The sequence below is a fragment of the Streptopelia decaocto genome (assembly GCF_964273445.1).
Source record: "Streptopelia decaocto genome assembly, chromosome: 7".
NCBI classification, from domain to species: domain Eukaryota; kingdom Metazoa; phylum Chordata; class Aves; order Columbiformes; family Columbidae; genus Streptopelia; species Streptopelia decaocto.
This window is the reverse complement of record NC_138661.1, coordinates 3,802,075-3,821,434: the sequence shown is the minus strand read 5'-3', so window position 1 is coordinate 3,821,434 and position 19,360 is coordinate 3,802,075. Positions and strand designations below refer to the sequence as shown.

Below are 19,360 nucleotides of genomic sequence, written 5' to 3'. Positions count from 1 at the left end.
AAGTTCAGGGTTTTTTTTGCACCCTGATACCTTTCTAGCCCAGTTTTGCATTGCATGAGACCTCGGTGTCTGGGCAGGTGCCCCCTGGACGCCTGTCACCCCATTGATATTTTGATTTAATGACTTATTTCGCCTAAATCTGTCAGCAATGGAGTAAAAATGCGTTTGCGCTTGAGCATTGCCGGCTGTGGGTGTTCAGGGAGGTGACACGGGCTTGGGAATAGTGTGGTCACCTGCTTTCATTCATGACTTTTTCCTTCTTTTTTATTGGAAAGTAAGTCTTTGGAAGGAATAAAGCAGCCCCAGCTCAGCTTTGGAGCAGACCTGTAATGCTCGAGGCAGCAGTTGTGCCTGGAGAGATGAGTCGGAGCATTGAAAAGCGTCGGCTTTATAAAGCTCTTCCTGAAGAGCAAAGGTGACGGGGTGGGGGGAAGACGGGACATTTTTGCAGCCTCAGAGGAAGACAATGGAGAGAAGAGTCCAGAAGATGGGCTCCACAGCTCCTTCCTCATCTAGTGATGAGAGATTGGAGGGAAGTCATTCCTTGGCCACAAGTGCAGAATCATAGAATCATAGAATAGTTTGGGTTGAAGGGACTGTCGAAGCTCATCCAGTGCCACCCCTGCCATGAGCAGGGACATCTTCAGCAGCTCAGGTTGCTCAGAGCCCCGTCCAGCCTGGCCTGGGATGTCTCCAGGGATGGTTCAGCCACCACCTCTCCAGCCAACATGGACCAGGCTCTCAATACCTTAATCATAAAAAATTTCTTCCTTATATCTAGTCTGAATCTACTTTTTTTTTCTAATTTAAGGTGATGGTGGCTACTCAAGACCACCACGCTGGAGACTGCGGGGAAGGTGTAGGAGGCAGGTGGTGGCCTGGACCCGCCCCCCCCCCCCCCCCCTCCTTTCTGGGGCAGGAGGTGACACAGGAGCTCTCTGAAGGGAATCCAGAGCACTGCAGTGATCTAGAACTACATGGAGGTGATCTAGAGCCCCACCCCACCCACAGGTAGCCCAGGACCACCCTCCCAAACAGGAGGTGACCAAATCCCTGGAGATGATCCAGAACCCTGAGCTGATCTAGCACCTGCAGTCCAGACAGGAGGTAGCCCAGCCCCAGGTGATCTAGAACCATGCCTCCAGGCAGGTGTGGGTCTAAAGACCCCCGCCCGGCATCCAGGCACCAGCCAGGGGCAGGAGGTGATCTAGAACCCCACACTGTGAGCCAGTGCCCCCCACCCCGCTCCTCCCGCCGGAGCGCGGCCCCTTTAAGAGCGGCCCCGTCCCCTTTACTCTATGTTTACATAACACAGCGAGGCCGTACCACTCGCGGGTGGTGAGGGGGGGGCAGGGTGCGAAGAAAGGGGCGGGGCGCCGCGGCGCGCCCCCTCCGCAGGCGGTGAATGGGAGAGGGGGGGCGGGGGTGAGGGGCGGGTCCGCTTTGCTCCTCCCACCCCCTGCCGCGGCCACTTGGTACGTCCCCCTCGGCGCTCCGCCCCCCGTCCCCCCCCCCGGGTGTAGTGGCCGTTGTCGGGCGGCCGGCGGCTCAGTGCGGGGTTCGGTGCGGGGCGCAGCGCGGAGCCCGCTCGGGACCGGCTCCCCGGCGGCGGATGGGACTGTAGCGGCGGCCCCGGGTGGACTTCGCGGCGGCCCCCATGTTTTCCCCCAGCCAGGAGGAGCACTGCGCGCCTAACAAGGAGCCCGTCAAGTACGGGGAGCTGGTGGTGCTGGGGTGAGCGCTGCGGACGGGCTCCGGGGCGGCTGGCGGGGACCGGCCGTGGGGCGGCGGGGAAGCGAGACCCGCGGTGAGGGGGCGGTGGGTTGGGGGGGGACGCGGTGCTTCCCGCCTTTCCCCGCCGGGAGGTGGGGTGGGGGGGCGGCCGCATGTCCCGTCCCCGCCGGGGGAGCTGCGGCTCCGGTGGTTCGGAGCGGGAGGGAGGGATGTCGGGGGCACCGGGGCCTGCGGCGGCGGGTTGGGGAGAAACTTTGCGCGGGGTTGAGACCCCGGTCCCATTCTTCCCGGTGCGGAGCGGCCGCGCTCATCCCCGCAGCCGGTTGCCGGGTTCTCGGCTTCTCCCCCGCTCGCAGGGACGGGCTGCAGGGGAGATGACTTTGGAATTGGGAGGAAAGCCGGGGTGGGGGGGGTTGGGAGGGTGAAGCGCGTATATTCAGATTCGTAGCGCAAATGTTTATTTTCTCAGCTTGGTGCGGATCTTCAAGTAATCCTCTTGGTATTATGTTCTTGCCCTGCTGTTAAAGCTGGAAGCCTTTCTGCTGAGCGCAGTAGAAGCAGATGAGGGAGACGCGTCTAAGCTGTGCTTGCTGAGAGCCCTTGTGAACCTTCTAAGAGATGCTTAATTTTGATAGTTTAATATGGAGAAACGTATGGTTAATTGAATAATTTTTAGTAATAAGTAGAATAGGAAGGTTTCAAGCCAGCCGTGAGGCAGAACAGTTACAGCCTTGCTGTGTTATTCAGCCTCCCCCAGAATCTGTTACATATTTGCTGCAAGGTCGTAGAAAACCTTATTCTCCTTTGTTGGGGTTTTTATTTGTTTTGTTTTGGTCGGGTTGTTTCCTAAAGAACTGTGTTCAACTCTGTTTGAATCGCTGGGAGCAAATAAAAACAACAGTGGAGAGTGGGTACTCCTGTGTCCAATGGTGAACCTTTTTTCCTTAGCGGATGCTAAATGTTTCATATCACGAGACTAGGTCAAGATACAGTTACCATGGCATAAAATGCAGCTCTTACCATGAGCGTGGCACTTGAAAGACATGAATTTAAGTCGAGTAACTCGATTCGGGAGAAATACCCATATCAAGCTAAATTTAATAAAGAAACATTCTTGCTTTTTCAGTTGTGGAAATGGAGGGTAACCTCAGCTGTGCAGCACTGTCCATGACAATAAAGCCGTAGTATAATGTTGAATCTTTAATAAAATTAGAGTGCGTAAACTGATGTTTTGCTGCAGAGGCTTTTTGTGCACAGCTGGAAGCATTTTCCTTTCTGTTGTTTTACTATTTTTAGCAGCAGTTGAAAGTACAGAAGTATGAGATGTTTTGGCTCTGATCTTAACCTAGCAAAGTCTGGTGTGCTTTTCCTTTAATATGGAAATGCATTGATCGCAGCTTATTGGTCCTGCCAAAGGCCTTGATCTTCGCTGCTGTGTATTGAAACATGCCAATAAAATGTAAATAAACTTTGTAAGGCTGAGTTTAGTTTTATTTGAGTATCAGCTGTTCTCTAAAACTACTGAGGTTATATCTTCTGGGTGTTACACGTACTAAAAAAGCAAACAAATCCTCTTGCCCTTGTAGTACAATTAGGAATGAGAATTCTGCAAACTGGCAGCTGAATTGGCCGTGTCTATAGGCTGCCCTGAGACAATAGGGCAGTGGCTGACACAGCGTATTGACACACTGTGGTGGATGGGATGTAGGAATAGGTAGACGTGACAGAAGCAGCCCAGGAAATGCCATGACTTCAGTAACTACATTTTCCGTTTTTGGACTGAAGATGGGGGGTTTACGATCCATTTGACGCTTTAGGAGTTGATGACTGCATTTCCAATCAGAGATGTCTTTACTGTTGCATGTAGTGCCATAAATAATACAGACATGTCTCTCTTTTTCTTTGGTGACTCAACATTTGTGACTAGGAGCCCTTGGAACAGCTTAAGCATCTGTTCAGTATTCTAAAAACACATATTCTTAATACCTGTTTTGTATTAGCATCTTGTAATCTGCAGTTCCATTTAAATAAGACAATGTAAATGTGCTCTCCTCCCCATAGCGACACTGAGACCTGTGGACCAGCAGAAGCGTCGCAGCTCTGGTTACAACTGCTTGATTCAAATGGATAGAGTGCCATCGCAGCCAGATATTGTTTTAAAGCTCTTTTCAGACGTGTGTGGTTTTAGGGGATAAAAAAAAAGCGTTGATTGTAATGTTGATGAATAACTCCTGTCTCGAGCTGTGAGACTTGAATTCGGTGGTGAAAAGGATGATGAACAAAGGAATTGGCGCACCTGGCGAACTGCTGAGAGTCCCGCTTTTAAGATGACAAAACTTTCCCGTTCTTTTTTGCTCTTACTCTGTTTTAGCAGGATTAAAGTAGGGTCATTGTATACGTGGCCTTTAAATCAAGGGGAAGGCGTTCTTTTGGCAGTAGGTAGTTCTCCCACCAGAACATGTTCCTGTATTGTCTCGCAATAGTTGTGATCGCTTGTCTGCGCGTTAATGTGATCAAAGGGTAAAGCCCGAGGCATCCAAAGTCAGTCATTGCAGCAAATACATTTCTAATAACCTCCTCCCAGTAGTCTGGTACATATTTTCTGTCAGCGATGTGGAAGCGCGTGTTTGGTTAAGATTTTTGTCGAGGTTTACATAATCAATGTTGTAGTGAATAAAAACAGTTTATGTAGATCAAGCCAGACAGGTCAAGATGGCTGGTAAAGAAGAGATCATCTGCTTGACTGTGAAGCTGCTTGTGCGCATCTGCTCGCAGCATCATCTGTTCACAAAAGGCTGTGGATTTCTTGGTGAAGCAGAAATGTTCATATTCTATTTTTTTCTTCTTGAAAAAGGAAAAGCAAAAAAAAAAAAAAGCTATATTTGAAGTCCTATCAAAGTAATGCCCCATTATATTTTTCCTGGAACACGGGGCTGGAGGGAGTTTTGAAGGTGATATTGAATAGAATGTCATGGTGTTAGTGGGTTTTGCCAGTAACCTCTGTTGGACTTGTACCTGGTTAGTGTCTTGAGCCGTATGTCCCATCCTCATCCTCCCACTACCCCCTTTCCCCCCAACTCAAATCACATTTTGAAGGATTTATTCTGTTTTTCAGTGATAACTGTGGGCTATTCAATCTCTTCCTTTGGGACGGCACGGTGCAGCTTTAACTTCTCAGAAACTTGATGAGAATTTTGTCAGTAGAAGGAGGAATACCAAAGCAACATAAGGTTTAGTCAATGGCTGAGATCTCTAGCAGTGAAAGGATTTTATACCTGACATTACATGCTTTCAAAGTGGTGCATTACAATCAATTCTAAGGAGTTTGGGAGGGGGGTTTCTAATAGGTGTGTTGCATGTAAGTGTATTATTTCTTACTAAGATTTGGTTTTTTCTCACGATGCTACTCTGGTAATAAGATAATTTTCCCAACTCAAGCCTGTTTTGCCTGTGATGGTAATTGCTGGGTGATCTCCATGTCCATATCTTGCCCCATGAGCCTTTTGTTATATTTTCTCCACCCTGTTGAGCTGAGGAGGGGAGTGATGGAGCAGCTTTGGTGGGCAGAGTCATCCCACCGCCTGTGTTTATAGTGGAAAATTCTATAGTAACCTCTGAGAAGTTGTTCTGATTGATAGACCACTTTATACTTGGAGCAAATTTAGATTTTGGACATGTTTTTTTCATTTTTAGACACCTGCTTCTCATTTCTGTGATGAATCAAAGTTGTTCCTTAACTCCTGCTTCCTTGATGGGCTAAATACAGTTCCTGAAGTGTTTCCCCCTTTTAAGCACATTTCCAGTTTTTAACTTACCTGTCTGGCTCTTCATGGAACTCGTTTGTTAATGTCTTGCTGTGCAGTTCAGGAAGAAGCCGATGCAGTTTTTCAGTAGCGTTGGCAAATGCCGATGTGCTATGGTCTCTCTGCTTATCCTTGATAGCTGTTTATTCTCTTTACGGACCAAATGCTGCAGGAGGGTCGTCCTGATTATTACATTAAACTGTCAACTTATGTCGCACTTACGTTCTTTGATATCAAGTTGAAGCTTTGTTTAACGATTCTGTGATTTTTGTGCCCTGTATGGTGTAGATATATTGGTGAAACTGCTCAGATGACTTGAGTTCTGCTTTTGAGCCTTATTTAAAAATGGACTTCAGGCTTTATTTAAAGGAGTGTCTATAGCAAATAATGGTACCACCCGTTAAATACATTCAAGGTCATGATTCTGAGAATCATTTGCTTCAACAGTCATAGCTTGAAGGCTGCTGTTCTGGAGAAACTGATTTATTTTTTTATTTGATATTGACAGTGGCTTCCTGGAGACCTTTATGTCTTGTGCTTAGTTTATGATGGATCTCATGTGCTGAGTATTGAGAATATGCGATCAGTGCCAGTTCAGAGCTTGCAAGTATATTAATCAAACACCAAAAGTATTGTGGCTGAATAGAACATTAACTGCAGTGTAAGAAAAAAAGGTAGTAGAAAGGGTTATATTTGAGGAAAGATTTTTTTTCAGTGAAAGCTTGTGAATGGCAGCACAGAGAAATGGTTTTGCTTCATTTAAGCTAAGAAAGAAAACATATCTGAGTTGATTTTCTGCAACTAACCTATTCCTTGGAGTACTTTTGACTGTCTCAGAGTACAGATTTGTATCCAGCTGTGGGCTTTATTCACAGCATCTCGATACCGATGTAAAATCAGAAAGCAGAAACGTCAAACTCTAGAAGCAAAAATCTGTATTTGTTGAAGCAAATCAGAGTGTCAAACATCTGCATGTTTAAAGTTTGTTATAGAAAGGAAACTGAGTGCATTCTGGAAGTTAAACTGTAATCCCTTTGGCATGTACAGGCAGTGAGTTGCACATGTCCAAGTGGAAGATGAATTTTTTGTCTTTAAAATATGGAAAAGGAACTGTATACGCTGAGTAAACAAGTCTGAGAAATGTAAGACACCGTTGCCTTTGACTGATGCACTTCCCTTGTAGAACCAAATAGCTGCTCCTTTCCAATCTTGGCATAATTAGGGATGCATAGTTTTCCATTTTCAGTTGAAATTTATAAATGAGTAGATGCTGTGAGAGTCCACTTGACTCTACTTAAAAATATGCATATAAAACTAGAAATTGCTTTCTAGGCTATTAAGATTGTGGTTGTTGTTGCTGCTGAAAGCAGCATCTTGCTTAAGCCGTTTGATGCTCCATCTTAACAGCAGGCTGGTTTTCAACTGTGATTACAAGGTTGCTGGAGAACAGATTTTTTCCTAACAAGTCAGGAACTTTTTATTATCCAGTTCAAACTAAATTATGTCTGGTTTTTACTCAATTTTTTTAATGGAGTTCATACTGCTCTCTAACTCGCTCTGCCCTTATTCCTCAATAGCAATAGCACGTATCAACACGATACTTTAAGATGCAACCTTCTTTTCCTTTAAGCTAATGAGAAGCCGGCACTGTGCCTGAGCCAACGCACCTTGCTGAAGGTAGTTGATTAGTTCAGAGGAGCAGCAGAGAAGTTTTACAACTGTTTGCAAACCGCTACAGCTGTTTAGGTAGCCTGAACCAGCAGTTGTCTTGTTTGTCTTCTTGCTGTTGTCAACGCATGTTTTGGTTCTGAATTTCTCTTGAGTATCCGTGATGAGTATGGGCGTGTAACCTTCGCAAGGAGACTCCTCTAGTGTGTTGTACAGACTTTGTGTTTAGTAGAAGCGCTTCTCATGGTGTCACTAGAGTTGTTTGCTTGTTCTGCACCGTTTTACTTGTGGCTTGTTTTCCTCTAGTTGGCAAAGCAAGCAAAGTAGAGGAGGATTCCGGCTGAGCTCCCAGCTTGAAGCAGAAACTCTAGCTGGTTTCCAGGTGTACTCTGTGCTTGTACTGATGCTCTAAATCTCATTTGTACCAAGGATGCTTTTCCTTTTATCAAGAAATATGTTTATTTTCACTCTGTCCCAAGGTCACCACTGAAAAGCTTGCATGTGACTTGTCACAAGCTTAAACCTTGAGGGACAGGAATGGGGATGCTGGCACAGAGAGCATGCCCGCTTCCACAGAATTATAAGGCAAAGCTGCTCAGTTTGTTTCATAAATACATCACTAAATGGTGTCCTTGCGTTTTTCACTTCTATCACCTGCACATGCTAACACTGTGTTGGAGGGGTCCAGCTTTTCTTTTAGATAACTTGTTTCCCTCTTGACAGGATGCACTTCAGAATTTTATGCCTTCCTTACCTTTGCCTCTTATTTTTTAGGCATCTGCTGGTTAGTACTGGGTCTTGAGATTATAGCATCATTCGCATACTTTGGGGGACTGATTTGTAACTTCTCAGGCAAACTGTAAGTAACATGTGGGATTAGACTGTTTTAATCCTATTACTCAGTGGCTTAGAATAGGTCTCGGTCCTCATATTAAGGGAATAGTGCAGGCAAGAGCAGAAGGGGCTTCCATAGCAGCAGGTGAACGTGCTGTGGGTGCGTGGGGGGAATAGCTGAGCAGGGCTGGCTTTGGGTTTGATGGGTTTGACTGACTCTTCAAAATAAACAACTTTCTGCTGCCCTTCCCACAAACAGCACTTGTTGGCCAGAGTTCATAGAGCTTAAGGTGCAAGAAAATGATCTTTGCACAGCGAAGCTTCAACAGTTGCGATATAGACATTCAGTCTTGTTAGAGAGGGACACGGCATTTCAATGTACTTGGCTTATGCGTGATATGTGAAACTGGTGACACTGGGCTTGCATTGTCTAGATGTTGCTTTTACTCATTCTGGTTTGTATAACTTCTGTTCCTAAACACAGGGAGCTTCTGAGCTGTAAAAGCAAGTATCAGCTGTTTTGCGCTGATGTTTTCAGTTCTTCCAAGGCTAGACGATGAAGTCCTGTGAGGTCGGTCAGAATGGTCCATGCAGCTTCATAGAAGCAGCTCCCGCTGAAGAAAGTGTAATTCGGCTAAAAGCTTTTCTCTGTTTCACAACAGAAACGTGGTGTAGACAAAAGCGATTATAAACAGCAGTTGTGAAAATGGATACAGACAACATCTACAGCGCTGAAGAGTTTGTTGTATTAAAAGCAAAGTGGTTTTGAGCTGAGCTGAATTTGCTTAGGCAGGATATGAAGGTGCTGACTGCTGAAGGACCTGTTAGCTGTGCTTCTATCAATAGCAATTTCTTTCTCCCATAGGGAGGGAAAGCAAACCAGCCCTGGTTGGTGCTTCTGGAAGTGATTTGCTTTAAGTGGTTTCGTTTGTTTGTTTGTTTGTTTTCCCCATCTTTAATATTAGACTTAGGCACACTGCATATTGTGGCCTCACCATAGATAAAACTAGCAATGAGTCAAGGAGGGTGAACTAGATGTGGGACTGTTCCTAATTTAATGTAGCAGGCGGCTTCCTGTGCTAGGGAACGAGATGAAGACCACACGGACCCTTATGAAGTATTTGGCAATAAAGACCTAATGTTCATCTGTCATATTTATTGCTTATGTTAACTATGATATAGCTACATTACTCTGTAGCGACTAATTTTATTAAACTGAGCCAGAAGCACCCAGTTGCACAGCAAAACAAGTGCTAACTTAAACAGTCAGTTTACTGTGCTGCTGCCCCAAAGGAATGGGGACAGGCAAAAAGAGTTAGAGGCACTTGACACACAGTATGTTAAAAGGAGAAGGCCAAGAAACATGATCCCCTTCTTGAGTATTGTAATGTTAACTGATCCCTATTGTTGCAAAATTCTCCTTTTTCCTCTTTACATTCAAGGAATTGAGGACAAGGGTGAAGTCTTGGCGTGGTCTTTCTAACTGATAAACACTTTTGGCAGGCAACCTTTATTTTCTACTATAGTGATGCGTTTAGTAGGCTTTCATATTACTCTTCACCCTCAAATATGGATGCTGTCTTAATTTTAGAATCCATTAAGTTCATAAGCTGTCATGAAATAATTTTATTCTCCAAACTTTAGGCTTTAATAATGACTAAACAGGTAGGCTTCAAACTTAGGAGGTGCATCTTCTTAAGGCATGTGAATGTCATGGATAAAGACAAAGTGGTTTTGACTGTGAAGGCGATTAGTCACTGTGTGAAAGTAAACTAAACAGATTGAAGTATATAAAAGCTTAAATCTCCTCTTGTATTACAAATAAACTAGAGACCAAATGTGCAAACTCTCTAGCACGTGCCTTTAGGAAGAGTGAAAGGACTGTTTAGTCTGGACACAGGAGTTAATGGGCTGAAACTCTGATATAAGCACAGCTGTAGTTCTTCACGTGCAACAGCATGACTTTATTTTGATTGTGGATGTCTGATTTAGTAATGGTGGAGTCATAGCCTTTGAAACAGGAGGAGCGTGCATATGTCGTCCTTTTGTAGGAAAGACCAAGCTGTTGAAAGGTACTAAGAGCTGTACGGTTCTGCTTCCCTGCACGTCCTGTGTTCAGCATCTCAAAGATAACTGTGTTTTTTAATGGAACGTTGGCTAATAAAGCAGAATGTTGCTGTACTTTCAGCTTGCCTTCTTCCTAGTCCATGCTTGCCCTCTGAGAGCAAACAGCTGTGAAACTTAATCGTTGAATTCAAAAATCATTTTGGCATTGGGGAGAAATATTTCAAACTAGGTAGGATTCGTGACCTTGTAGCTGTCCTAACCTTTCTGCTAGCAGATGTCTAAGGCCCACTTTGAATCTTAAAATTTGCTGGAATGTTTTCCCAGTGTATCAGGGAGTGAGTTCTGAATTCAGGAGTTTAGTGTGTGGCATTTAGTCAGAACCTGTGGGCAGAAGTGCTGTTCCAGAACCATGTGTGTGGTGGGAGAGGTTCACAGGATCTCAGAATAGTTGGGATTGGAAGGGACCTGGAAAGCTCATCCAGTGCAATCCCCCCATGGAGCAGGAACACCCAGATGAGGTTACACAGGAAGGTGTCCAGGCGGGTTGGAATGTCTGCACAGAAGGAGACTCCACAACCTCCCTGGGCAGCCTGGGCCAGGCTCTGCCACCCTCACCAGGAACAAGTTTCTTCTCAAATTTAAGTGGAACCTTTTGTGTTCCAGTTTGTACCCATTACCCCCTGGTCCTACCATTGGTTGTCACTGAGAAGAACCTGGCTCCATCCTCCTGACACTCCCCCTTTCCATATTGATCCCATGAATGAGTCCCCCCTCAGTGTCCTCTTGTCCAGCTCCAGAGCCCCAGCTCCCTCAGCCTTTCCTCACACGGGAGATGCTCCACTTCCTTCAGCATCTTGGTGGCTGCGCTGGACTCTCTCCAGCAGTTCCCTGTCCTGCTGGAACTGAGGGGCCACAACTGGACACAATATTCCAGGTGTGGTCTGAAGGTTACACCTCACTGCAGGTCTGTAGCCCCTCTGGCAGAACAGTAGGAGAGATGGAGGATTTCTTTGTAGAAGTCTTCCCTAATCTGATTCTGCCAGAATATTTAATTGAATGAGCTGTTAGTACTTTGGTGATTTTCACCAAGAAATTACCAGAAATTTAGGCAAATGGAACAAATTGGTCCTAGAACAGATCTGCGATGAGCCAGGCTTTGGTTGATATGAACAGCTGGGGAACTTCTTCCATCAGAGCTAAATCTGGAGAAGGCACTTTGGCGATAGCCGAACAGATCAGTCTTGCGTGTTTGTTTTACACATCTTTTGTTCTTAGCTGGTCTTCACTGGACTAATGAAAAGCCTGAAGCACAAGAGATGCCTTTAAACAGCCTTGGCCAGCCAGCTGCTCTTGGGACGGTACCGGCGTCCCTGGAGGCCACAGGAGCTCGGTGGGCAGTGACTGTGGAAGCCGAAATGCTTTTGGCTTCTTGACTGTGGTGAGATTTTCCTTAGGTAGGATGTCTTGCTGAAGGTGCCGGGATGGAGACTGCAAGCTGCTCATTTGTTTTTAGGCATGTGCACCGGAAGTTTTTTCCATAATTCCAAAAGCATTTCTTAAAGAACTCTCTTAGGTAGTGAGCCTCTGCACCCATTGAAAGACTTTAACAGGGCTTTCCCAAAACCGCAAAATACGTACCTCCTGTTACCTTTGAGAGATAAATATGCCATTTTTTGCAGTTTTTTCACAGTCTGCTTGCTGTCAGAGCAAAAAAAGCCTTAACTTTTGACTCCTGTTTTGTGCCTTACTTTCCATGTTTAAGCACAAAATACTTGGTTACGTTGCTGGCTCAGCTCTGTGTTCTCTTTAGTTGCACAATCGCACTTCCAGCTGCAATACTTGAATGCTATATATCTAGTTTTATTGCAAGTTTTGAGTTTCCAGCATGCAGGGGCTGGTGTAATATAGCAAATACCTTTCCATGTAAGGATGCAGGAAGACTAGAAAATATCAAGTGCAGTTCCCTCTGTGAGCACTTAAGCTAGGGTTTAAGTGATTAGCAGGGGCTAAGTCAAGCTCAGTGTACCCTCCTAGTTCATTACGTTCAATGTGACTTTAAATTCAATTCAGGAATTGGCCTCTGATCGTATATTGCTACTTTGTACTTTAAACCTCTTGGAGGAGACTGGTTTTATTAAGGCTTTACCTACTGGAAATCCCTCAGCATAGAGAGAACAATTGTAAAATAATGCTTTGTTAAAGGGTAAGCGGATCTTTCTGTGGCAAAAGTGATTTGCTCTTTCTCCTCTGGGCATTTCGTAGCTGGTGCAGGCAGGAAGGAACTAGATTTGGGGTTGGCTGAATTCCAGTTGCAGACTCTATTCAGACCGAAGACAGGAAGAATATGGGCTGATTTGTAAGTTTTGGGCAGAGATGGCAGTTGAGAAAAAACAGCTGTCACAGTTTTATGAACTGATGAAAATCGTTACGAATATGTCAGGTGGTAAAAGTGTGATGCTTTGTGCTACGTAGGGTTAGAGAAATGCATTAAAGATCAGTTTGTCATGCATAAGGCAAGGCAGCAAAACCCTTAGTTGAGTAAACCATCTTATTGGTAGGTAAGCATGTATGATGCTCTTTAATGTCCAGAAAGTAAGTGTGTTCATTTATAAAAATAAGTTATTAATTAAAAACAGATGTGCAAAGTGATGTTCTCCCTCCACTACCATTCTTGTGTGTGAACTAATTGAAGCCTATGCAAGTGACTGTAAGCAGGCTTTTGCTTACTGAAATGATAATAACTTCCCATGTTTATTCATTACTAAGTCTAAAGAGTGGGTCTGGTTAGCAATAATCTTTCATTTCTTCCTTAAATTAAAGTTTCAGGTTCAAAATGCTTTCAAAAAGCTGAATTTCCAAAATAAGCAGATACTGAGCTAATTCTTCAGGGCCATACTTTTTAGTGAAAGAGCAGAGATGAACAGATCCAAAGCAAAAGTACACATCACCACGAGATACGTACTCTCCTCCAGCTCCAGAGCCCCAGCCCCAGCCCCCTCAGCCTTTCCTCACACGGGAGATGCTCCACTCCCTTCAGCATCTCCAGCATCCTGCTATACCATTTAATTTTGACAACACTTGTCAAACTCTGTACATCAAATAAGACTCTTTTCTCCTAAAAAGTATGGCCCTGAAGAATTAGCTCAGTATCTGCTTATTTTGGAAATTCAGCTTTTTGAAAGCATTTTGAACCTGAAACTTTAATTTTGGGAATTGCAAGTAAGTATCCCATGTAGTGTAGCAGCCTCACGCTTTTGCTGCTCAGGTACGAGCACAGTTCAGAACGAAGACTATTACTCTGTGTTACTCCACATAAACATGAAATTATCTGCATGTGGAAAGTCTCCCTTTCCAAGTGGTTGTAAAATAGCCTAGTTGAGGACTTTTGTCCTTGGCTGAAACTCTGAAAGGAGAAAATTCATTTGGGATTTGCCCAGATACGAATGTCTCTCTAGTGAACTTCGGGGTTGTTCCATTATTATGGGCAGTTACAGAAGGTTTATTTTTGAGGTTTATGGATTAAGATATTTAAAGAGACTGGGGTGTGTTTCTGTACATAATTCTTACCTTGTGCTACTCAGAGGTGGTAGAGCGATGGCATTTCTTGCCTGAGAGATTTCTATGTAATAGAAGCCAATACGATAGCCCTTTCCTCTGCTTTTGATAGGGCTGTAGGAGGAAAGTAAAGCAGTTGTGGGAGACCTCTGCAAATATTCTTACAGGTGTAATGCCACAGTATTGACAGGGAAGCAAGGGAATGTACTGCCTATATTCTAAAATGCACATGCAGTATCTTTATCTGGGCAAGGGAGAAGAGGTAAGAATTTAGGTATCTGCAAAACCCACGTAAAAATGAGATTATTTGTACTTGTTCATTCTCATGCACTGGCAGGGGTGTGGGGTGCAAGTTTTCTTAGTATCGCACTACTCCCCTATTCAGTTGCAAACAGTGTTCTGGTGGCCAAGGTGCCCTTATGGAGAGTGATGTCAGGTATAAAAACTTGAGGGCAAAAGGGAATCTCATGAGCCTGCCAGCTGTAATCGATCTCTTGATTTCTGTGTATCTAAACTAGCTCTTCTCAGATGTGCTTTGCTGGGGAACCCACTTCCAATTTCAGTCTTGGGTTCACAAGCTTTATTTCTGCAGCTGACTTATCATTTGCCTTGCAAATGCTATTTCTAAATCCTGGAATTACAGCCTGTGCTTTGGGAAACATTGCTTTAAACAGTTGCTCTGTTTTCTTGATCTAGTTTGCCCCATAGGGCATCCTCGCCTTTAAAAATGAAAAAAAATAGAGAGAAACATATGGGTTGGCTTGGGTTTTTTTTTTTTTTGAAAGCTGGTGAACAAAAATAGTAATAGTTTGCTGACTGTCTTTGTGGGTTTTGGCGAAGAAAAAGAGATGGATTTCCAAAGGAAAAAAAAATTGAGGGAGAACTATATGTGGTTTTAAACTTGTTTTCTGTTCTACAAACCATTGTGCCACTTGTGCGCATTACTTAATATCTGTTGGAATGTACAAACACAAATTTTCTGAGACTTCAGCTTGTAGAGTAAGTAATCAGAAGTGGGCAGGCTAGATTAGCACTGCAAATAAGCTAAGTGTAAATTTTGTTCCTCCAAGAAACTTGGCTGCTATGGAACCTTCAGCGTGGCTTTAGGGTTTCAGTGGTTCCATCTGTGTATAAACAGTCTTGCGTAGTTATTTTGCATAAAACCACGTTTTGCCTCATCACTGCCTTCCCATCTGGGGACAATGGTGGTGCAAAATCTGTTTGATCGAGATCAGAATCTCTGAGCATCTGGAAATTAAAAGCTTGAGGAGTACATCACTTCTGTGGCTGAGCATGACCCTGACCATGAGCCAGCACTGGGCTCTTGTGGCCAGGAAGCCAATGGTACCTGGGGTGGATTAGAAGGGGGTGATCAGAAGGTCAAGAGAGATTCTCCTGCCCTTCTACTCTGCCCTGGGGAGACCACAGCTGGAATATTGTGTCCAGTTGTGGCCCCTCAGTTCCAGCAGGACAGGGAACTGCTGGAGAGAGTCCAGCGCAGGGCAACGAAGATCAAGGGAGTGGAGCATCTCCCGTGTGAGGAAAGGCTGAGGGAGCTGGGGCTCTGGAGCTTGGAGAAGAGAAAACTGAGGGGTGACCTCATTAATGTTTACAGATATATAAAGGGTGAGTGTCAGGAGGATGGAGCCAGGCTCTTCTCGGTGACAACCAGTGATAGGACAAGGGGTAATGGGTACAAGCTGGAACACAAGAGGTTCCACTTAAATTTGAGAAGAAACTTGTTCCCGGTGAGGGTGGCAGAGCCTGTCCCAGGCTGCCCAGGGAGGTTGTGGAGTCTCCTTCTGTGCAGACATTCCAACCCGCCTGGACACCTTCCTGTGTAACCTCATCTGGGTGTTCCTGCTCCATGGGGGGATTGCACTGGATGAGCTTTCCAGGGCCCTTCCAATCCCAACTATTCTGGGATTCATCCTTAGTAAGTGCATGCAGATAATTCATATTTCTTAAATATTAATGATGGTGTTCTGAGACCTGTAAGGAGTCAATGCTTATTTGATGTAATATTTTGGGGAGTCCTCTTATGGGAAGAAAAATCTTAAAATGTTGTGGGTAGAAGTGTGAAACTGAAACACTTTGCTGGCGTAAAAGCTATAGAGATCAGAATTAGTTTTGCTGATCAGCAGTAAACATTTAACAGCCTTGCCAAATGTTTTCCTGGCTAGAGGTGACTGATTAACTTTGTTATAGATTATGATAAAAGCAAACACCCAGGGTTGCTGTGAATTAGTAAGTTGTCAGGGTGTTTTAAGCCTGAAGAAGATATATAGAAGTCTGGTTTTCTGCATTGCTGCACTGTTAATTTCTGTCTTATTAAGACTTTTTTAAACAAACCCCACAGCTTTGGCTGTGCTGTGATGCTTGTGTACTGATGGTACACACACTGATCAGGTTTCAGGTAGTTCTTTAAAACTGAGCATGACAAATAATTGATCCTGTATGTTTTTTTAGGGCGCATAACATGGTTGTTACCAAAGAACAGGCTTGTGTGTGTTCTTTAGCTCTCGCTGGTTTTATTTCTACATCTGCCTCACAGAATGCTCCTTTTTTTCTTTATATTTATTTGGAGAGGAAGGGTTAAAAGCAGGAAACTCTGACAGTAACTTGCAGTGAGTGCTGCATGCTAAATGTAACCACCGAGTGATCTCAGCCGGGTTGGTACATCTGGTCCAACTAGGTTGTAGTGTAGCTGCCCTATATGATAATTTCCAGCTGGGAACTTTGGGTCTCTAGATTTTACTTGGTGCTACAAGGTAGAAAGGTAATTGTCCTGGGGGTCCTGGGGACAGCAGGATGACCATGAGCCAGCACTGGGCCCTTGTGGCCAGGAAGCCAATGGTACCTGGGGTGGGTTAGAAGGGGGTGGTCAGTAGGTCAGAGAGGTTCTCCTGCCCCTCTGCTCTGCCCTGGGGAGACCACACCTGGAATCTTGTGTCCAGTTGTGGCCCCTCAGTTCCAGCAGGACAGGGAACTGCTGGAGAGAGTCCAGCGCAGCCACCAAGATGCTGAAGGGAGTGGAGCATCTCCCGTGTGAGGAAAGGCTGAGGGAGCTGGGGCTCTGGAGCTGGACAAGAGGAGACTGAGGGGGGACTCATTCATGAGGATCAATATGGAAAGGGGGAGTGTCAGAAGGATGGAGCCAGGCTCTTCTAGTAACAACCAACGGTAGGACAAGGGGCAGTGGGTACAAACTGGAACACAAGAGGTTCCACTTAAATTTGAGAAGAAACGTCTTCTCAATGAGGGTAACAGAACACTGGCCCAGGCTGCCCAGGGAGGTTGTGGAGTCTCCTTGAGACATTCCAACCCGCCTGGACACCTTCCTGTGTAACCTCATCTGGGTGTTCCTGCTCCATGGGGGGATTGCACTGGATGAGCTTTCCAGGGCCCTTCCAACCCCTGACTTTCTGGATTCTTTGGTTTTGTGTGGGTTTGGTGGTGCACATGTGTTGTTGTGGGTTTTTTTTACCTGCTCTAAACCTGCTTGCAGCAGGCTGTGCGGTGGATTATCTTGCCTTTGACTGCTTGTCCCACTATAACAATTGATGGTAATGTAGTGCCAGTGATACTGAGCAAGAGAGGCAGTATTACTTAAGTGCTGCAAAGAAGAAAATACGATTCTTTATTTTCTGTTTCTGAGGGAAACACTTGGGATTCTGTTAAGCAGTTGGGATGAACAGGGAGCTGTGCATTTGAAAGGCTCTTTTCCCTGGGAAACCAAAAGGGATGTTAAAATTGATAGGATTTGACACTGATGTTGCAGGTTGGGATGCAGTACGGGAGTGTTTTACTTTCTATTCAGTACACTGCCTGTGAGATCACCTATATTTGCAAAATAGATGCAAATTTTATCTCTTCCTCTGCGCTAAATGATACTAGAAAGAACATAAGAAGATTCTTGTCATGCCTGAATGTTTGAAAAAGCTTTAACTAATGGACATTCTGGAATTTCTTGTCTTTGGAAGCAGAAAAATTGTATCACAACTGGTTGTATTTGGAGGATAACTGTAGTTATAAGAAAGCTATCACTTCCTGTTATGAAAATGTGAACTGTCAAATAGTCCTTGATAATGTTTTAGGGAAAGCAATTGATTGCTTAGGAAATGGATTATCCAAATGGCGCATTTTTTTAAATGGCCCAAATCGTCCTTTGAATCAAATGTAGTTTCTCTGTAATGTTTAATACGGTGCGGTTTCAGATGTAACATTGTGTTATTACTATTCATTCCTTGCCTTTGCACCTTCAAGCACATATGGAGCGGAAATAGGTTGGGACCATGTTTGGTATGTCATGTTTTGAGGTTTGTCTCTGCGTTATATGAAGTCTAATTTGTCTTAATTTTGAAACTTGCAGCCTTTTTTAAATTCGATATTTAAGAGAAGTCTGTAAGTTGTTTCCAAACAGAAGTGTGTGGATCCTAAGCCTCTGTTTTGGACATACTGTCTTTTTCCTTCACTTCTTTCTCTTTGCATCAAACCCAGCTGTGCGTTAGCACTTTGAATGGGATTCTGTGTTTATCTGACTTGTTTTGAGTGTAGTAAAAGCTACATCTTGCTTTCTATCATATATATCTGTATTTAGTTCAACAAAACGCTGTATCAAGCAATTCAGTGGTGCTTGGCTAGATTATAGATCTCGGATGAATAGCATTTCCTTTATAGTAGGAGAGATTTAGGGTTGGAAGGAGGATTCTCTAAACATAGTGCTTTGCCCACCTCTTCTGCTCTTTTAGCTGGAATAAAAAGCGTGCTTTGAAATGACTTTGATTAGTTTATACCCTGTATTTTGCTGTTGGTTTTATGCAGTGGTGAATGGTTTTAGGTGACAGCTTTGGACATGGGCTTAAAGCACTGAATAAAATTGCCGCCTTGTGAAATGAACGCTGGGGGAGCAGTAAAATGTTGGAAATAAGGATTGTTAAGGAAGTCGTTATGTGAAAGAACAGATTCCCTTACCCTTTGCTTCCTAAAAGGAAAACCCCTTGCATTCTAATGCTCTTCTGGCATATTACTTATATTGGAATTGTTATAATGGTATCTTAAATGTGGGGTTTTGGTGGGGGGTCGTTCCTATTAAATGTAGCTGCTCTTTTTCTCTAGTAGTGTCATGGTTATGAATGGCTTCTAAGAAATCTACGTTGTAGGTGAGATTATAATAATTCCTTTCTCTGGTTGCAGTGTGTAACTGGGCTGTCTATGCAGGTTTTCAGCTATTAAATTGTTTGGAGCTGTCGGGTTATTTGACTACTTTAACTGAAGCTCATCCTGATGCTCCAGTAGTTTGCACCAGCATGTTCCTTTAGGCTCTATTAAGGTATTAGCTTTTAATCAAACTCTTTGTGCTGCTTATATAGTTGTCTTGCAGAAGCCTATGCAGCAAATATCTTCTATTACCGCCTCTTGAAATACCCATTGCCATGTTGTCATTAACACGCACTGTTGACGATCTCGAATTTCTTTAATTATACTAATGTTACAATGCCAATTGAAACTTAGAACTCTGAAAAGTGGTGGCAAGGGTCTGCTGTCTTGGATTTCACGAAAGCAGAAGTAAATTATTTTCCAGAAGAATAATCTGGGGCAAGTAACAAACCACTTGCTAAGAAAAATATGCTCAAAGAGAATTATAAGAGTTTGCCATAGTAAATTCCTCTCACCCCAGAAGAAATATCAGGTAGTTT

General features: G+C 44.2%; 1 protein-coding gene across 2 annotated transcripts in view; it reads left to right on the top strand.

Annotated features, from left to right (window-relative positions):
* Positions 1 to 1,549: 1,549 nt before the first annotated feature.
* PELI2 (pellino E3 ubiquitin protein ligase family member 2) overlaps positions 1,550 to 19,360 on the top strand; it is an 80,914-nt gene continuing 63,103 nt past the window's right edge. For both annotated transcript variants that reach the window (XR_014184710.1, XM_082059371.1), the window contains exon 1: positions 1,550 to 1,734. Coding sequence is in view for 1 of the 2 variants with exons in the window: in XM_082059371.1 (XP_081915497.1) it covers positions 1,658 to 1,734 (77 nt within the window). In the remaining variant the exon portion in view is untranslated. The remainder of the gene's footprint in view (positions 1,735 to 19,360) is intronic.